The 21,629-nt window shown below is 34.2% G+C and overlaps 1 protein-coding gene across 5 annotated transcripts in view; it reads left to right on the top strand.

The window, feature by feature from the left end:
- The first annotated feature begins 6,400 nt into the window (after positions 1–6,400).
- Positions 6,401–21,629, top strand: part of Cdh10 (cadherin 10) — a 128,318-nt gene continuing 113,089 nt past the window's right edge. For all 5 annotated transcript variants that reach the window (XM_052159616.1, XM_052159615.1, XM_052159612.1 and 2 more), the window contains exon 1: positions 6,401–6,726. In XM_052159616.1, coding sequence (XP_052015576.1) covers positions 6,496–6,726 — 231 coding nt within the window. In that variant the 5' untranslated portion in view covers positions 6,401–6,495. The remainder of the gene's footprint in view (positions 6,727–21,629) is intronic.

Here is a 21,629-nt window from a genome sequence, read left to right as displayed (position 1 = left end):
CTTGAACCCATTGCTCAATTGAAAAGAGACCATGTCAGTGCTTTACCTGCTTATGTGAATGCTACACATTGGGTATACCAATACAGTTTTTTTAAATATAGTATTACAATTAAATTTTTTCTTAATGTCAAATAATGAACATTTTTTCATATTGTAATATTTTATGTGATAGTATTTTCACTAATTAAAAAATTAACACTGTGAATCTCTGTATTATAATAATTTATGGAGCATATAAATCTTGCTTTAAGTTATATCTATACTGAAATGCATGTGCAGAATACTTAAAATAAAATGATAAATATCCAATGTAGAGTTACATGTTTTCTGGCATTAAAACACAGTAGGTAGTATGCAATGAACTGTTAGAAAATATGATTAAGCATATGTCCTCATTTTTTGAGTCCTTAGTGTAATACTTTGATTCAATTTTTTCATAATTCTTTATTCTAAATACATAAATTGACATGTTAAATAAAGGAAGCATTTAATATATTCTGATTCATTTGACTTGTAAAAATATACCTAGAAAATGTCTTTCTTTTGTTTCTCAATATTGAGATCTCATTAGATTGGATTTACTATATGAAATTATAAAAGGATTTAGAGTGTCCACCTAAATTGGCATACATGTGTTCTTAATAACTGTTGGCAACTTATCAGAAAGTTGCAGACAGTGAATGATTAACGTCTATTACATTAAGATCCTAATGAACAGAACCAGTTGACTCAGGAATGCACAATTGATTTTACGAGCCAATGATGGGTGGCAGTCACCAGCAGTGACTTGTGGAGAGACAATAAGTAGGTGTCTTTCACCAAGATGCTACCACCTTATAATCTGTGATCTTGCCTACTTGCATACTGGTTTTGACAGAAGCAATATTTTGATAAGCATTTCATAAGTAGATTGGAAATTCTTTGATTACAAAACTGAAATGAGATCAATATGACAGCTTCATTCATGCTTACTTACAAAGAGATTCACTCTGTAGCTGCAGCAGGAGAAAACACGAAGATGCAGGGCATACTGTGAAACAAAGAGTTTCTTTAAAAAAAAAAACAAAACAAAGACAATGAAAATAATAACAGAAAGACTTCAAATATTTAGTGATACTGTTCTGGACTGTTACATTTGCAGTCTTGTTTATCATCCCAAAAATTCCATAAAATATGTATCTGGTCACTGAAGCACCACACTCAAAGAGTGTCATAAGCATTTTGAAGTTGATTTTAGATACCAGGACAGCCCATGGATTTGATATTGCCTGTATGGGTCTAGCAGCATTAGAAATAGAAACAGAAAATGTTTGCATCTGTGTGTGCATGTGTGCGGGCATGCACACACAGAGACACACACAGATACACAGATACACACACACATACACGCACACACACACACACACACACACACATACACAAGCTCAGGACCAAAAGCAACTGAAGTGGAGGATCTCTGTGATTCTGATGCCATTCCAGAATAAATAACAAAGACAGACTAGACTGACATTTATTGCAAAGTACGTACATATTAAATGATGAAGTAGAGAGAGAAAGAGAAAGAAAGAGAAAAAGAAATAAAGGGAAATATTATCATTATTCTTTTCTCTAAGTTGTCCCTATTCAACAAGTGCATAGACAGGTAAATTCAAGGAAGAATTTGAATTTACACTAAAATTTTAAAAGCTCTGGTGTGAAGGAAATGTGGAAATATGTAATAATGAAAGGATTTCAAAATGAGTGATTGTTTCTTAGCTGCATCTTAAAGTTACATTAAATTACTTTTAAAACTAAGAAAAGGAAGCATGGGATTTATTGGTTATATTTTTCTCAAAAATTTTATTGATTACCCAGAAATTATGTTAGAGAATTTCTTTATCTTACTATATTTTTGACCTCTACAACTTGATTTGCTTTTAATTATAAAACTATAATTCTAGCTAGCATAGCATCTCCTTTTCATACAGTTTTATATTTTAAAATTTAGCTTTAAATTTAAATTTTAAAATGTCCAACTCATTTATTAGGAATTAAAAAGACATATTGAATAATTATAATATGGTTTTCCTTAGTAAACCAAATTTGGTAAGGTATAATTGCCAGAACAGTGTTCAGATTTATATATTAATTGGAAATATAGAAATTAGAAGATATATATCATAGTTTAAAAATTTCTGGAAACAATGTGAACATGCTTTTTTTAAATAGCTGATTCCACATTTTGAAATAATGTTGAAGTTTTATTTTCTCAGTTGCAAACATGTTAAAATATTTTTACTTTATTCTTGGTAAAATGACTAAAGATTAAGTTATTTAATGCCCTGCAGGACTTCTTTTAAATATTAAAGACTGGGGTTAAAAAAAACTGTTAGAAGTTATTGTATGTTCTTTTTCTATGAATAATGATTACTTAGAATAGTGTGATGGGCTATAAAGATGACTCAGTCCATAACCTGATTTGTGTGTGAACATGTGAAGGGAATTTAGATCAAAATGTCCAGGACTGGTACTATGCTCCTGTACTTCTAACATGAGGGAAGGTAGAGAAAGAGAGAAATGTGAGGAGTCCTGGTCTGTCATCCTAGCTTAATCTACAAGCTCTAGGTTCAATCTGCTTCAAAAAATAAAGTCAAAATCAACAAGGGAGGATACTCAAAGATAACCTCTAACTCCTGGTAACAACTATTACCAGAAGAATAATTATTAGTTGTATTCATAAAGAGTAAGCAACATTCTCAAATATCTTTCTTTATCTCAAATATTTTCTTCTCATGTCATAAAATGTGTTTATCAAAAATTAGCTTGGGATAATGTTATGATGAGTGGAAATAGTTGTCAAATAGTTTGGATATAAACTATCTTCAAATATACTCTTGATTATACTATTACTAAAATATATATCTTATTGAGGATTCCTAAATGTATTAAATCATTGAATACTTGACTATTCAATAATAATGAAAATGTTTTCCATTCATTATGTAGAGTTTTGACTATTAATTAGCAGTGTTTAAATATATAGTAGTCACTCACTAATTTCCAAAATGTCAGTTCTGTGTTATCAATATTGGTTGTTTATAGTTGTACATAGAGTGCATAGGAATGTTGAATACATTTACTGTCAATTTTGCTAATGATTAAAAGAGATGAGTATACTGTTGCCTTGATAAATATTAAGATTTAATAGAATACAATAGAAACCCTAACTTATACACTTCTTTACTCATAGAAATAAGGTAAGATTCTGGCCAATGTCCTGTACCATATCCTGATTTATAAAAATACAAATGTTTTGTTAGATGTTCCTACTCCATAAAATGCAATCAATATACATGTCTGAAAGTCTTGTTTCTGGGATGTTAAATCACTTTATGCAGCAGCCCATTGCTAAACTCCAGCAGAGTTTTACGTGGTATATTATAATAGAGTTCATATCGATCATTTTGTATGACTTCATGTGCTCACTATCATTTAATATACTCAAGAGAGACACTGGTTCATCATTAATCCTATTTCTAGGGACATTTGCATTAACCTTTCAATCATTTTAATAATAAAGGAAAAGGAAACCAAACAGATTGTTAACAAATATCTGTGACTGAAAGCATCAATGAGAATCATGGAGTACTTAAAGTGCTTCTCTTAGAAAACACAAAAAAATCAATCCTGTTGTTCTTCAAATAATTTAGATCAACTGTAATGTAAAGACAAAATAAATATCTAATAGAAATTTTTAATAATCTAAGCAAACTTATAAAATAAAATGCCTCCAAACAATAATAAAACACAGTTGTTATTGTAGTATGTGCTTTCATACATAAGTATTTAACATATGCTCATATAACAGGAAATAATAGCTGTTTGCATCATTATATTTCTACATTATTTAATAAAAAATGTATAATGAAATTTTCTAATGTGCATGACTTTTTTCTAGATACTAAATATAACAGTAAGCAAGAAATACAAACATCTCATTCCACCAAGAGATTTTTTTTTGCTTGTTTGTTTGGTTTGGTTTTTCAAGACAGAGTTTCTCTGTATAGTCCTGGCTCTCCTGGATCTCACTCTGTAGACCAGGCTGGCCTTGAACTCACAAATCTGCCTGCTTCTGCCTCCATATTACTGGGATTAAAGGTGTGTGCTACCACTGCCCAGGTCAACCAAGAGATTTTTATGGGTTAGTAGAATGGTATACTCAATAAACATATAGAACAGATGTAATATACTGTGGTGCATGATATATTAGCATGGATAGGATAGGGTTTGAGGAGAGAATTTAAGCATAGGTCTGCAGAAAGAGAGCCCAACAGAAGAGAACAGGGATAATTCTAAAAGAACTCTAGTTGAGAGGAGTCACTTTATGGGTTCAAGTAAAGGTATAAATGGAATAGCTGTGTGGGGTAACAGGTGATTGTGAAATGGAGCCTTCCCAATTTGGGTAGATCTTGTTTTCTGCTCACAATGCAATGAGTATTCATGCAGAAACAAGAATCACGTTACAACAGTATTATTTGGTGATGCTATAGGAAAGAGTGGCTGGTCGCCGGTTGGAGGGCGGTGAGTATGCTATTACCATCATAGATATCACATATTATGGGGCTTCTAGTCCAAGGTGAAGGCAGAAGTGTGGTAAAGAGTGCTCAGAACTTGCAAGTGTATTACAGTGATAGCTGGCAGCACAGGTAGGTCCTCTGACTCGATAGTGCTAGCAGTTTTACAAACCTGTTAACCTGTTGTAGTGCCTTTTCTACTGAAGAAAACCCTAGTGATCCATAGACTAACTCAGTAGGAAGGGGTTGTCTTCAGCAGAAGGCCTAGAGGACAATTCCTATTGTCCAAGTAAGAGTTTTTTGTTTGTTCGTTTGTTTGTTGTGAATTTTTATAATCTCTGAATAAATTTTAGCAAGCAACGATACTATTTAAAAACTACTTATATAGTGTTACATTTCAAAAATTCCTCATAATTCTCATAGTACATGAGAATCAAATTTTATTTTCAAAGTTTAATTTTATGCTAAATTTTAGAAGACATGGCATGCATAATGGCATTTTTCTACTAAATTTAGGAACTGCAAGTCTTTTCTCTTTTGATTTTATTATTAGACACTTTCTTTATTTACATTTCAAATGTTATTTCTTTTCCTTGTTTCTCCTATCCCCATTCCCCTCCCCCTGCTTCTTTGAGGGTGTTTCCCCAACCCACCTACTTCTGATTCCCCCATCTTGGCATTCCCCTACACTGGGGCATCGAGGCTTCATTGAACTAAGGAGGCCCTCTCCTCCCATTTATGTCTCTCTGACAATGCCATGCTCTGCTATATATGTGGCTGGAAACATGGGTCACTCCAAGTGCACACCTTGGTTGGTAGTTTAGTCCTTGGGAGCTCTGGGGGGTCTTTTTGGTTGATATTGTTCTTCCTATGGGGTTGAAAACCCCTATCTTCTTCAGTCCTTTCTCTGTCTCCTCAATTGGGGAACCTGTGCTAAGTCCAATGGTTGGCTGTATTTGTCAGACTCTGACAGAGCCTCTCAGGAGACAGCAATATCAGATTCCAGTCAGCAAGTATTTCTTGGCATCCACAATAGTGTCTGGTACTGTATATGGGATGGATCCCCAGGTGGGGCAGTCTCTGGATGGCCTTTCCTTCAGTCTCTGCTCCACACTTTGTTTCTGTATCTCTTCTGGAGGATACTTTGTTCCCATTTCTAAAGACCAAAGTATCCTCAGTTTGGTCTTTGATATTCTTGACCTTCATGTGATCTGTGACTTGTATCTTGGGTATTCTGAGTTTTGGGGCTAATATCCACTTATCAGCAAGTGCATAACCATGTGTGTTCTTTTGTGACTGCGTACCTCACACTGGATGATATTTTCTAGTTCCACCCATTTGCCTAAGAATTTCATGAAGTCATGTTTTTAATAGCTGAGTAGTATTCCATTGTGTAAATGGACCACATTTTCTGTCCTTTGTTTGAAGGGCATGGACCCAGCTACATGACTATTGTGCATGTACCCAAAAGATGATCCAACATATAACAAGGACACATGATCCACTATGTTCATAGCAGCCTTATTTATAATAGCCAAAAGGTGGAAAGAACCCAGATTACAAGTCTTTAAAACTGTGTTGAAAGAGAAGGGTCATAATGGTGTTTTTAATAATTTATTTGAAAGAAAAATATTCATCATTGTCTTTTCTTGAATTGTAGATATTCCTCCAGACAAAGATGTTTCTTAAAACTGATCATTATTTTAAAGAAGAGAAAAAAAGTATTTTTCTCTCTGGTTTTACTAAATCATTTTTGTTTGAAAATTCAAATGTAAAAGTTATAATGTTTTCCATTAACTACTTTATTTGTTTGTTTGTTTGTTTGAAGTTCTTGGAAATATGTACATGGCACTGAAGAAGTACTGGAAGCCTTTCGAGATCTGATGTCATAAACAGGACTACTTTTTCATCACCTACATTGGAATTTTTCAAGAAGTAAGCTATGACAGTCTCTCAGTTCTTGAGACTGTTTGTTCTCTGGGCATGCGTGCCTCACTTCTGCTGTCCAGAATTAACGTTCAGAAGGACTCCTGGGCTTCAGCAAACGACAGCAGAATCCCATGCCCAAAGAAGTGATGGTAAAATACTTCACCGTCAAAAACGTGGCTGGATGTGGAACCAATTTTTCTTATTGGAAGAATATACTGGATCTGATTATCAATATGTAGGCAAGGTAAGTCTGTTTTGAAAAGGTAAATAACTATATTCTTAATTTATCTGTCTAGCTCAAAGAATATCGAAGATATGCAAGATCCCAATGAAGTTAAGTTTGATTCTCTGAATGTTTTCATAGCCTTTTTCTTTATGTAACACAAATTTTACATGGAGAAACTGTGGAATGATCATAATATATTAAATGTCATAACACTTTACAAGCATTACTTTTGCCAATCTCATAAATCAAGAAGCTATTGAAAATGAATTTTCATGGAAACTGTTTTTTTTTTTTTTTTTTTGGTAGTGAAGTTTTTTAAATGATGACATGTGTTTAAGTTAACATTAATATTTACCTCAGCAAATACAAATAAAAACAAGTTTAATATTTTACAAAATGAAAAATAAGTAAATAAAACTATGTGCTAAGGGCAAATATATTGTTTGTTTATAATAAATCATGTTTCTATCAGTTTTTGTCCTATATTTTTCTTAAGTCATTTTGGGCATAATTCTAAAAACAAGTGAGGCAAGCAAGTATAAATAAGTTACTTATTGCAGTATGAAATGGACAGAAGCAAATATTTCTTGTAACTGTGCTCAGTTTCATACAAAAAAATACAAAACTTTTGAGATAATAAATTTCCATTGGTTTTAAAACCTTGATATATTTTTTATATATTCAATTATTTTAATCCTGTTAAGTGTGTAATAAAGGGGAGAAATCTGACAAATGTATTGACTAAAAAGAGCAGGAAAATAACAACCTTAGCAAACTTTGCACAAGGCAAGAAGTATCAGACTTTCCAGGTACGATTCAATGACTGACTACAATGTAAAGGGAAACTTTGTATATGGTGGAATAGAAAACTTTTGGGTTTACTACTTTATAAAGTAAAGAAAGTGAAATTCAAGCCATAGAGTCTGCAAACAAATTTATTTGCTTGTTTTTCAGGATAGCAGTTACTCAATTTCAATCAATTTCTCTTCATCTAGCTTTTAATTGGGATTTAATAAATGTTATTAAATTGAATTATTGTTATAGTATATGCTTTTTCATGATACTCAAATTGCTTCTCATCCTCCATCAACAGAATATCAATACCTTGAAGTCAAGAACTCTACATCATGTCTTTGTTAGTCTAGTGCTTAATAACTATTTAGCTAATTTAATGATTGCTAGTCATATTGAATAATACTTCCTCAGCCATCTGGTGCCACTTGGCTATTTGGGAGAGAAAACTGGCCTAGAATTTAATATTAGTGTGGCCAATTAAAATTAGAATGTAATATATATATATAAAATGACACAAAACCCAGAACCCAACTATAACAACTAAAATATTCTCAATTAGCTATATGAAAACCTTTAAGATTTCATGGAATTTTATGGTATTCAATAGTGTATACAGCAATTCCTAACTTAAAAGTACCTGCTATTCCAATAGAAGTTTCAAAGATGTTTCAACTATCAAGAGTGTTTAATTCCTTTGCATCTATTTATAGCTTCTGTTTTGTCTTATTTCCTTTTATATTACTGTGACAAAAACACCAGAACCAAGGCAACTTAGGAAAGAAAGGGTTTAATTAGACTGACAGTATCAGATGCTTAGAATCCAAGATGGAGGAGCATAGCAGCAGAAATCGATGAGAAAGCACATCTTGATATCCAAGAGGAGGCAAAGAGAGACACATCAGATATGATTATTGTTTGCTGAAATATAAAAGATAGCAAAGGTAACACATCTCCTCCATCTAACTCAAGTCCCACAATCCTTCCAAAACAGTTCCATGAACTGAGGACAAAGGGGCTAGAGATGCCGTTCTTATTCAAACCACCATGGTTCAGGTCTATTCAATAATTTGTGTGGTTCATTCATTTCATCGCCTATAAAACAGATGTTTGAATCTTTGGTTATTATTCACAGGTTAATACTGCCTAAGTAGCTTATGTTGTACCAGTTACATTCCAATTACATATAGGACAAAAAACCGATGCAATATTCTCGGCTTGTCTGTCTGTCTGTCTGTCTGTCTGTCTCTCTCTTTATATATATATATATATATATATATATATATATATATAATGAATATTCTGGTTATAATATATATTTTCCTCATTAAAATATAGAATCTATTATATTACCTACAAATTGATATTAAATATGAAAAGTTATTACAGTGTCAATTTTCTTTAGGAAACTTATCTTTCAGTTTTTACTTCCTATAATAAAGACATTGCTAAATATGCTAGTGGTTTCAGTCTCCCTAGGTTGATTTTGCTGTAGATATAAAATGTATTCTAATTACAGGCATATGGGGAACTAGTGACAGACATCCCACTGTAGGAGGAGTGTCTTGGGGCTGAGAATAGGAAGCAATAAAGAGAATGACTCTGGTGGGATGAGTTCGTGAGAATGGAGCACATATATAGAGATTGGGGAATTTTTTTTAAATAGACAGTTACAGTTTTCCAAAAAAGAACTCTCTTGTCTTTATAGCTTAGAAGTTGAAGACTATTTAGGAAAGCATACAGTTAGCAAAGGAGACCTGAAGTAGCATTATACTATTTCTCTTTTAGTGGGTAACTGCATTTATTAGCCTTCATTTTTCTGTCTGTGTACACAAAGAGAATGTTTATGCCAGTGAACAGATTTTAAATGTGCTTTTTGCAAATACTGATACATTATTAATGTAAAGGGTATTTAAAACCTCTGTAGAAAGGAGAAAGACAGGCCAGAGGCTAAACCGTCACTGCCATGATTCTGTAAGAAGTCAACCAGTAAAATCAATGCATTTATTTCCTCAGTCCCAGTAGTCAAGGATTTTTCTCTAAGTCATGCAATTAAGTGAGTGGTTCATAGTTTAAGTATACACAACATAGAGCTTTCTGTTTTACTTTTCCCATGAGTTATTCCTAATGCCGAACTTTAAGACACTCCTTCTACTCAAATAATTATACATGCCAGTTTGTCTAGACAGTTGCTGCCCTGATATCACATTTTCATGGAAAATGTATAATAGTTAAACCGCTCATATTTAACATGTTTTTCTCTTTTCCAATATGTTTAAAGGTCAGAAAAAATATGATTTTCAGCTCTATTGCATTAATTGTTGAATATCTCTTTATAAGTGTTTTCTAATGACTGTATTCTATTGCCAACATACTGTTCAATAGATTTTAGGTTGCATATTTTTGAGACTAAAATCAACAGTGGCATACACAAATACACCCCCTCCCCCCACACACACACATACTCAAACATCTTTCTGAGACAGGACCTCACAATGTAGCCCTTGTCTCAAACAAGCATTCTTTAAGTGTATGACAAAACTTATTAAGACACAGCAGACATATCTATTCACCCCAGATAGGGAACACATGACAAACCAGAGTATGGATACCACCAAATTCCTCATTATTGAGCCAATGACTTTATGCTTACAGGGGTCTGGGTGAAGGGATCCTTGCAGAAATGACTTAAAAACAGATGTATCGCCCAAGTCCAATTCCCAACACTGGTGGTACTACACAAAGTTGGGAACCAGGAACACACCACACAGCCTGCTAACAGCTCTGTCAGTTGGAGAATGTCCTTTTCAGGCATCTCAGTTGGTCTAATACTCTTTCTTGGCAAGTTTTGTTTATCCAGGCAGCTGGTCTCATCTTAGAGTCTTGGCAGCTTGGCTTGTCTGAGTGTCATCAGCAGCTTTTTATTTTTTCCCTCAGCACTTGAGTTTTGCCTTTTTTTCTTTGCAGCTTTCCTGTCTACGAGTCACTCTCAGCTTTCGTTGCTTACTATATCAAGGAGCGGGCCTCATGGTTCTGATTAGTTTCAGGGACTTCCTGGAGCTTATTCGAATTGTTTATCATCCTGTTATGGAGCTCCCCTTCAGGATGGAATATTTTAACCTCTGAAAGAATAAAAACCCTGTTGCACAACATTTCTTGCCTCATTTTCTAAAATGCTAGGATTCTTGGCTGACATTATTACCCTATCCACCTTAAAACAACTGCTCTTTCATTTGCTTTGCATTCTCAAACATACACAATTCCAAGAAAATTACTGATGATATTTATTATGTAATTTATGCATTTATGCAATAATTCCTCTCCAATAGTGAAAAAAACGTTAAATAGATTTTAATCAAGTAGGTTCCTGTGAATAATCCCCAAATACAGAAGAAGTAATATCATAAATTAAGGAACCTGTATTAGTACAAGATACTACAACACCAAGTTTGTCAGCCCAAAGGATGTTTTGGATTTTACCCAGAGGGACAACATACAGGGAATACAAGACAAAGACAGGAGATGGAAAAGGAAAGAGAAGGGGGAAATGAAAAAGTTGGAAGAGGAACAATTATTTGTCCCAGAGGCATGAAAGACTTCTTCTGTAAAGAGAGAAGACAGACATGGCCAATAGGTAAATGATAGTTTATAAAGGTAAAGAGCAAAATGCTGTGTTAGATGATGTATTTAATTTTAATTGGGCATGTTAATTAGATGTACCAAAAGGTGATATTTAATTGCTGGATTCAATACTTTGATAGCTGCACCTTGGTAGTCAGTCTGAAGAAGATTAAGTGATCACATAAGGGAAGAGACCTTGGAAAATATCCCTAGGAATACCATCTAAATACAATCTACTCTATTTCTTTTATCAAGGTGGATGGAATGGGGTAGAAGTGCAAAGCCTACCAAAGCCATGTTGCCGTGCATGGGCTTGATAGGGTTCTTTCAACAAGTAGGCATCCAGATATTTGGTCCCAAGTCTGTTATTGTCAAACAATTTATGCCAAGAAATAAAATCATGATTTTATAGAAGTATATAGAAAGTTAGAGCAGCTTGGTGTATCTTCTTGGAGTAAGAAAACCATTCACCAGAATCCTCTGGGTATGGATTGTGACCAGGCCAACACTGCCCTTTGTAATATTTGTCTAAATGCTCTTAAATTGCTTATACTTCTTGTGGAGCTCTCCCTTATTTAGCATTCTTGAGAAAAAAGAGAAGATCTTTATCTATTTCTTAAATCCATATCTTCTTTTGTTTCCCTGAAATAATGGTGCCTTTTGAGAGTCTTAGAAATAATCGGTTTCTATTTCAGTGCACTAGCCATCTAGTTGTTGGGGTAATTTCTCTCAGCTCTGTGGGATGTTCATCCTTGTAGCTTGCCCTTGTTTATTTCTTTGCTGTATAGTATATAATCTACAGTGAATATTCATCTTCTACTTGGATAGTCTGTGAAAAACCCTGACTCTCACCATTTGTTTTTCTGTTTAGAAATGAATGTTGGCATTGCTTGTGTAAATATATTGCTGAGCATTTGATAATAAAATGTTTTAATTAACTGTGAATGAGGATAAACTGACCCATGACTGAAGATGTTGGGAGAAGTCAACCATTTTGTCAGTCATCTCTGTACTGCAAACTACTTTCTTAATTACCAATGTCACCAGACTGAATGGGAGGAAAGCAACATAATCTGTAGCACTGATTCTCCCAAGAAGTTACTTCTCCATTCTCAGGAAATTTCTCTGTACCTAGAGACATTTTAGTAAAACTGTGGTCTTTTTTTTCTCAGTATCATTGATCCCACTGAGCATTCTTCAATGCATGGGACAGACATCTTTCAAATCGCTTGGGTTCCAGTGTTATCTATGTGAAGATTGAGAAAGATTTGCTAGGCCTTAGTTGAATAAATTAGTTTTGTAGGATCCCAAAAAACTCAATTAATATTTTATGACTTCTTGCAAGTAAAACATTTCTAATTGTCAGGATATACTTTGGATTAGCCACTGGTTGTTTCATCCAATTTAGATGCCTGAAAGATCTGGAAGGTTTCATCTTAAGCATTCAGTTGCTCTCCTCTCTAGATTTCCATTTTCTACACACTGCAGAAATTGAACATATATTGATTCATTCAATAAATATCTGGAGCAACTTCTAGCTACTACTTTGACATTAAATGTACATTGTTAAAAATATAACTTTCCTGTTCACAAGTCTCAATCTATAGGAGATGAACCAGATGATATATTCAAGTAGAATAAACTATGAAACTATTTTTGCTTCAGGTACAACATATACCACAAAAACCAAGTACAAAGCAATAGGCACCAAATGTCTCTATGTTCAACTTCTTCAGGATAAGAGAGAGAGAGAGAGAGAGAGAGAGAGAGAGAGAGAGAGAGAGAGAGAGAGAGAGAGAGAGAGAGAGAGAGAGAACAGGTTTCCAATTTGTAAACAAATTCCACAAAATACTAAGACCCCACAAAAGATGACATCCTTTTTTCTTGTGTCCTCTTTTTTAAGTGTTGCATTTTTTTTAATGGAAAATACTTCAGAACAAATGGGCATGAGGGATTCAAGAGGAATGTCCTCTCTGAAATTTTTTAATTTCACCTGAGACAGATTAGCCCCATGAAAATACGATAAAGACTCATAATACCAGTGTTCTTATTACTTTTTACTGAGTCTTTTCTAAGCCTAATTAGGTAGATACTGGCAGCTGGCAATGGCTCTGAAATGAGTGGTTAGTTCTTCGATAGAGACAAGAAACCAAATTTCTTCATAGAAAGTCGATCTGAAAATTGTAGGGTAAAAGCCTTTAGATTATACAAGCGCTTGGAGAATAGAAAATGCTTAATTACTGAAATGATTCTTTTTCTGAGTTAAAATTCCAGATTACTTTGATTATGTGTGCCTAGAAAGATCAATTTAAAAACCCTGTCTGCTGTATAGTAAATATGGACCTTACCTTAATGATATGAATGGAAAGCGGGGGGGGGCATTAGAATTAGTCACTTCTATCTGAACCTATGAACTGTTAGCCACTCAATAGATGGAACCAAAAAAGATAGCAAAGGAAATAGGCAATTTTAGTTTAAAGGAAAAAATCCTCAAAATGACAAAAATGGGAACAATTTAACTGGTATCAGAAGAATTCTTTGGGCTAAGTGATTACAAATATTTCCCAGGTGCAGAGTGTTTGTATGGAAAGAGATTGTCTTTCCTCGATATATTATTATCGTGCAAAATGTGAACTTACATAGCATACTCAGTGACCATTATATTAATGGTCAGGCAGGTGATAATAAAAGCATTTTAAACTGTAGGCATTGAACATTATGTGTATGCGCAATGCATGTTATAATAATAATTAAGGAAGAGATAGTGAATTTGCTAGTGAAGTGTCGAACACAAGAGGAGCTGTAGAGTAGTGAAAACAATGATGCTGATAGGAGGATCATATATGAAGCTCACACATGTAAAAATAACCTGAACAATAACACACAATCATACACCTGGGTATGTAATAATAATGAAAAAGAGACCATGAATTTGAAACAGAGAGAATAAGGGGTATATGGAAGGGTTTGTAGGAAGAAAAGAAATGGGAGAAAAATTGTAATTACATTATAATCTCAAAAAAAGTTTGGAAAAAGTAAAAAAAATATTACAAGAAAAGTCTATCTAAAGCCAACAAAGTATAGACACAACTACCATCCAAAATAGATAAGATATAATGAAATAAAATAAAATAAAATGGAAAGTTGTATCAAAGCTTGGTAATCATTTCCAAACGAATCACACAGTGGATTGTAGTTCTCTAATTACATACAAAACATAGAATACTGCTAGGGTACTATGTGATTCAGGAATTACATGTAGAAAACATACTTACATCTCAAATATTGCTATAACATTCTACTAAAGCATTTTGTGGGAAGACTTAAAAAAATCCAAGAGACCCAAATAGATTTGAAAAGTTACCTAATTAATTTTAAATTTAGAAGAGCCTTCAAAAGAATGTACATATAAAATTTGAAGCTACAGAAACTGTGTTAGTTTTCTTAAAATTTGAGAGATCATATGGTAGTTTAACAATTTTTATATGCAAAAATTATGATATATTAGGAGTACCTTACAACTTATAGCTGTAATTGAGTAATTTTGAAAACTGGTTTTCTTTAGTTGTTATAGCATTGCACATTTCCCCTTGCAATGTTATCATAGAGATTATCGCTATTTTTAAGTAAATTACAAGATAAAAAATTTTGATATGAAAAATTCCAAAAAGTGATCCAAATATAAAATCATAAAGTAAATAGTGAATTTATAAATAACACTTTAGATGAAATACACCAAAGTGTGTGTGTGTGTGTATAATAGTATTATCAGAGCACCTATTTCTATACATCATTCATATAGTATTCTCCATGAGAAACAAGTCCGAGCAAATGTAAAGGTGAAAACTTACATCTGCGCATATTTAGTATAATGTAATGAAGGCAAAAAATAGCACAGGGAAATTTTTCATAAAACCCAGAAATATAGCAAAATGTAACTTAGTTGGTTATGAGCTAACAAATAAATTTTAAGGAAGTGAAAACTTGAATTGAGATAATGAAAATGCAAACTCAGCAATGAGAGCTCCTAAAGCAAATATGGGTCAAAGGATCAAGCTCATAATATAAACTTGCACGTCAAAAAGGACAACCTCAAAGGATGTACAAGTCAAGAAACTAAAAAGAGGAACATAAACTAAGCCCAGTAGAAGAGGGAAAAGAAAATTAAGATCAGAGAAGAAATAAATGAAACCACATTGAAAGGTAGTGGAATGCACCAACAAAGGCAAGAAGCTGCATCTTGGTGGAAAAAATGAGCATAATTAACACCTTTATCTGAACACCATAAAGAGATATTATTACTCAAATACATAAAATGCAATACTAAAAAAAGATGTTACAGATCTTTTACAACAAAAGATAAAGGAATAGAAAAGATCAAGATCAGTCTCAGAATAGATTTAAAACACATCAAAAAGCATAAGCTCAAAGAAATGTATGCTTTCCCAGAGAAGCATAGCCTGTTGCCCTGAATCATGAATATCATTAACAAATCAATAATGAGCAAAGAAAATGCACTAAAACTCCCATAATGCACAAACTGCATTCATGCTGCACTGATGTTCTAAAAAACATTTAGAGAAAAGCAAATAGTCATTTTCCAACTGTTTTAAGATATTAAAATGAAAACTTCTAAAGTCCCTTAAATTTTTAGAATTATTTTGATATTAAACCTGGACTAATGCTAAAACAAGCTGCAGACTATTATTTCCCCTAAATTTACATAGAAAAAGCACTAATGTAATGTTAGCTAACTGAATCTCAAAATACTTTCATTCAGGATTCAGAAATGAGATTTATACCTGGGGATGTAAGAATAGTCCAATATACACAAATCGATACATGTGATGTTCTATATTAATTAGGAAGATAAAGGTCATTGAACAGAAATATAAATGTAAGCAATATAAACAAAAATTTTGTTATCAAAAACAAAACAGTCAAAAAGCAGTATATCACAATAAACTAAAGAGTATATATGAAAATCTCACAGTATTCTAAATGGTAAAATCTTAAAAGTATTCTCAAGATTGCAAACAAGATAAGAAAACCAACTGACGACTGGTTCCTATGTTCTGAAAATTCTGAGTGTAGCTATTAGACAGGGAAAGGAGATAGATAGGTAGGTAGGTAGGTGGGTGGGTGGGTGGGTGAGTGGGTTGGAGGGAGGGCATGTGGATGGATGGATGGATGATGGATGGATGGATGGATGAATTGATAGGTGGGTAGTTATGTAGGTAGTTAGATACATAGGTAGTTAAGTCAGTTGGTAGGTTGGTGGGTGAATGGGTGGAAGGATGGATGAATATGTAGGTAGGTGGGCATGTGTACATATGTATATATGTATAAATACATATAAATAATATATAGATAAGAAATACAGACCTGATGACCTTTCTTTGCTGAAGAAAGCATCTTTTATTTATTTATTTATTTTCTATATTCTTTGTTTACATTCCAAATGATTTCCCCTTTCTCGGTTCCCCCCTCCCCATAAGTCTCATAATCCCTCTTCCCTCCGCCCATTCCCCAATCACCCCATCCCATTTCTCTGTTCTGGTAATCCCCTACAATGCTACATCCAGCCTTTCCAGGACCATGGCCCTCCATACACCTATGATCACTTGATCTTTGACAAAGGAGTTAAAACCATCCAGTGGAAAAGATAGCCGTTTCAACAAATGGTGCTGGTTCAACTGAAGGTCAGCATGCAGAAGAATACAAATCAATCTATTCTTATCTCCTTGTACTAAGCTCAATTCCAAGTGGATCAAGGACCGCCACATAAAACCAGACACACTGAAACTAATAGAAAAGAAGGCAGGGAAGACCCTTGAGGACATGGGCACAGGGGGAAAGTCCTGAACAGAACACCAATAGCTTAGCTCCAAGATCAAGAATTGACAAATGGGATCTCAGGAAATTGCAAAGTTTCTGTAAGGCAAAGGACACTTTCAATTGGATAAAATAATAACCAACAAATTTGGAAAAGATCTTTGCCAACCCTACATCCCACAGAGGGCTAATATCCAATATATACAAAGAACTCAAGAAGGTAGACACCAGAGAGCCAAATAACTCTATTAAAAATGGGGTACAGAGCTAAATAAAGAATTTTCACCTGAAGAATTTCGAATGGCTGAGAAGCACCTTAAGAAATGTTCAACATCATTAATCATTAGTGAAATGGAAATCAAAACAACCCTGAGATTTCACTTCACACCAGCCAGAATGGCTAAGATTAAAAATTCAAGTGACAGCAGGTATTGGTGAGGATGTGGAGAAAGAGGAACACTCCTCCACTGCTGGTGGGATTGCAAACTGGTACAACCACTCTGGAAATCAGTCTGTCAGTTCCTCTGAAGATAGCATCTTGCAGGAAGAAAACCTGGAGAAGTCTAACCAGAAGCAACATACTTCTAAAATTGAACAATTCCATAAATTTGTACCATTCAAAATTCCAGACAGTAACTAGTCACATACTATAATGTTATATGACTCCATTAGATGTAGTGTATCTGCAAATGGAATGGTGCTTGATTGGCAGCACCCATAGCCACTGGCTTGAACCCACCTGCAACTCTATTCTAAGACATGTTAGCCACTTCTGGCTTTTACAGTAACCTAAATTAACATGTTCATACCATGCCCCACACATGACACATTCACATTAAGAGACAACTTTTAAAAAAATTATAGACAACTAAAATGTATTTCATTCATAGAACATCCTCAGAAAAATTGACTTATAAGTAGCTTTGATGATACTACTTATAAAGAGGATCAAAAATATGAAATAATGAATCATTGATGAAAGAAACTGTGGAAGACATATCAATGTAGATTTAGAGACCCAAGCCAGTATCTGTGAAAACAGCACACAAAATGGCTGCTGACTTGGTCCTAACACATCATCTACTTTTGACACAGGCATGTTCTTTAGAAGGAAGTGAAGAAAGGAAGACTTTCAAGATGATGAATTGCTTTTTTTACATTTTAATATAGATAGAGCGAAAAGGTAAACAAAGAGCAGACGATCCCTCATAAACATTCAAATCATGGACAATTACTGCACAGGCAGAAACATGAGGAATAATCAAAATCATTTTTATTTAAAAAAATCAATGAGATATAAAAGGTTTTAACGATGACATTTCTTATAAAAGCAAAATAATGATATAAATATTATCAAAGAAATGTTATAAGCATAAAATTGCTTTTCTAATATTTTAATTAACCCCAGAATTCTACCTTTAAATATTATTCTATCAATGGTTTTACTTACTATATAAATATTATCATGAGATTATTTTAGGTATTTTTTTGTAATGAAAAATAATTTCATTATTCAAACAGTTCTTTAGTGGACCAAATCTAGTAAGTTGCTGACATAACATTAGTTTAAATATGTCATCTAAGATTGCATATGAAGTGTGGGTACCTTCTTACTAGAGGAGTCCATCTACTTCCATACGTTACATATTTGCTACTTAATTTTATTTTGAATTAAGAAATAAGTAATTTTAGGTCATTTTGTGTGTACAATTGAAGATTTCCAATATGATCTTTTCATATCCATAGTTCTTTATTATATATAAAAAGTCTATATATGACATTCTAGAAATTCACAGACATAAGTTCAAGTTTAATAAAATTGTCAACAGAAAGGATGGTGTGCTTTTGTTATACTGTGAGAAAGGAGGTCTCCCAATCAAGAACAACCACTGGAAGCATAGAGTGATGAAAATGAGACTATTTTATATTTTGCAAATCCCATCAGGAGTCCAGAATGTTTCTACTTCAGCTCAGAGAATGGTTTGAATGATCCCAAGTGTATGGTCCTTCCTCCTCTTCCTCCTCCTCCTCCTCCTCCTCCTCCTCCTCCTCCTCCTCCTCCTCCTCCTCTGCAACCACCTCCACCTCCTTCTTCTTCTCTCTAATTAGCTGGATAATCCAGAGTCTCATAGATTATTTGCATATCATTCCCTTTGACACTTGCATTTGTTCTCCCCCTCCCTTTAATGTATTTATTAACTTTACATGCTCATCACAGCCCCTGAACTTCCTCTCTTCTAAGCTCTGCCTTCATACCCATTCTCTCAATCCCCTGTCCCCTTTTCCTCAGAGGGAGAGCCCTCTTGTGGGGATCACCCTACCCAGGTGAATCAGGTCACAGCAGGACTAAGCACACTCTCTTCCACTGAGGCTAACTAGGTAGTCCAGCTAGGGCAAAGGGATCCAAAGGCAAGCAGCAGAGTCAGAGACAACCCCCCCCCCACCCCGCCTCTAGTTATTAGGAGGCCCTTGTGAAGACCAAGCTACCTATCTACTGCATCTGTTTAGGGGCCTTGGTCCAGCCCATGCATTCTCTTCAGTGGGTGGTTCATTTTCTATGAGCCCTCATAAACATTCATGGCTTCCTCTCCACAGTTTGCATCATGTTTACTTTAAAGCCTGTCTTATGTGTGACTTTGTTATGACTGCATGCTGTTTAGTTGTTAGTCATTTTTAATTTGCATGAATACTTAGACTACCAGCATTTGGGCGGAGTTAGTAACTGGTAGTACGGTCCAAGGTTAAGCACTCTGCAGTTGGACCTCTGCTCACTCAAGGCGCTTTTGAGAAAATGGACATTTTATTTTAATTTAATTTATTTTTCATAGAAACACTACATAATTTGTTTTTATTCACAAAGAATAAATGGAGGGATTGTTCTATTTTGATACAAAAAGCTTTTATTTGCGTGCTTCTTAATAAATATAGATAATCTTCTCAACAGTTCTACTATGATTTGGCTTGCCCCTCCCTTTTGAAGGACACTAAGATATTTTTCCTTTTAAAGCTTCAGAATATAGTCCTTTGAGAGATGTTATTTTACACAGTGTTATTTTATACTTAGAGAAGACAGCTAGAAGTGTTCAGCCTTGCCAGGGCACTATTGAGTGAGGCCGTGAACAACCATTCAGTGTTCTGACTTCTCCGTAACTCTAGCAAATCGGGCCATTAACATTTGAAAACTGCTTCCCAAGTGAACATGTTTATGAGGAATACTTGTTTTTCTTTTTCTATAACTAAGCATAAGCAACTAACTGACTTTAAACTGTTTTTGTCTGTAAGTATGCTTGCATCCCTCACTAATTTATTTTTTATTGATAGGGAATTTTTTTTTCCTTTTGACTCAAAAAAAATCACCTTGTTAATTTACATTGTTTATTATTTGGTCTTCATTCTCATATGTATTGTGTAATGAAAAATTTCAAAACAACAAACATATATAACAAAACTGTAATTATCATACCAGTTTATGGTTTAATTAGAGTGGGGCAGACAGACAAACCAATAGACATGTAGTGAGGCTTGAATCCATTATACTGTAGATTCTATATTGAACTCATGGGAATCCTTCTCTATCAACTATCTATAATACTGGGATTATAGGCATAGGCCACACACCTGCCTTTCTATTAATGAAGAGTTATTTCAAATGGAGTTGTGATATGGAAAACACAAGTGTGCCAAACTGTAATCTTCCTTTTTTTAGTTTTATTTTTTATTTTCTATATTCTTTGTTTACATTCCAAATGATTTTTCCCTTTCCAGGTTCCTCCTCCCCATAAGTCCCATATGTCCTCTTCTCTCAGCCAGTTCTTCAATCAACCCCCTCCCATTTCTCTGTCCTGGTAATCCCCTATAATGCTGCATCAAGCCTTTCCAGGACCAGGGCCCTCTCCTTCCTTCTTCTTGGGAATGATTTGATATGTTAATTGTGTCTTGGGTGTTCTGAGCTTCTGGAGTAATATCCACTTATCAGTGCATTCCATGAGTGTTCTTTTGTGATTGGGTTACCTCACTTAGGATGATGTTTTCCAGATCCAACCATTTGCCTAAGAATTTCATGAATTCATTGTTTTTAATTGCTGAGTAGTATTCTATTGTGTAAATATACCACATTTTCTGTATCCATTCCCCCATTGAGGGACAGCTGGGTCCTTTCCAGCTTCTGGCTATTATAAATAAGGCTGCTATGAACATAGTAGAGCATATGTCCTTATTGCATGCCAGGGAATCCTCTGAGTATATGCCCTGTTTCCTATGTCCGCTGTCGTAACTCAGCATTCCCTAGGTTTCACTGAAATTCATTTTCTGGTAACCCTATGTATTCCTTTATTTTACAACATTCTGTGTAGCAATTCTTAGATTAGATGATAGAATTCTAACTTTTTTCCTGTAATTTTTTGAGTAATAGTTCATCTGTTATCTTTTATTTTGTAATATCACTTTATAGAGCATTTTTTTAATCTAAATGTTTGGATTCACTTATGCATCCTATCAGATAAACATATGCTATGTTCTCCCTCTCCTGGCCTTGATTGTCACCAAGAATGGTTCTATGAATATTTTCTATTACGAATGTTCATGGAGCATCTTTGAAGCGTACATTCTGGAGTTCCACCTTTGATCTGTATCCTGTGCTTGGCTCTAATGCCTACACATTGTCAGTCACCTTT

Source organism: Apodemus sylvaticus, chromosome 16, assembly GCF_947179515.1.
Source record: "Apodemus sylvaticus chromosome 16, mApoSyl1.1, whole genome shotgun sequence".
Lineage (NCBI taxonomy): Eukaryota > Metazoa > Chordata > Mammalia > Rodentia > Muridae > Apodemus > Apodemus sylvaticus.
This window is presented reverse-complemented; position numbering and strand designations above follow the sequence as displayed.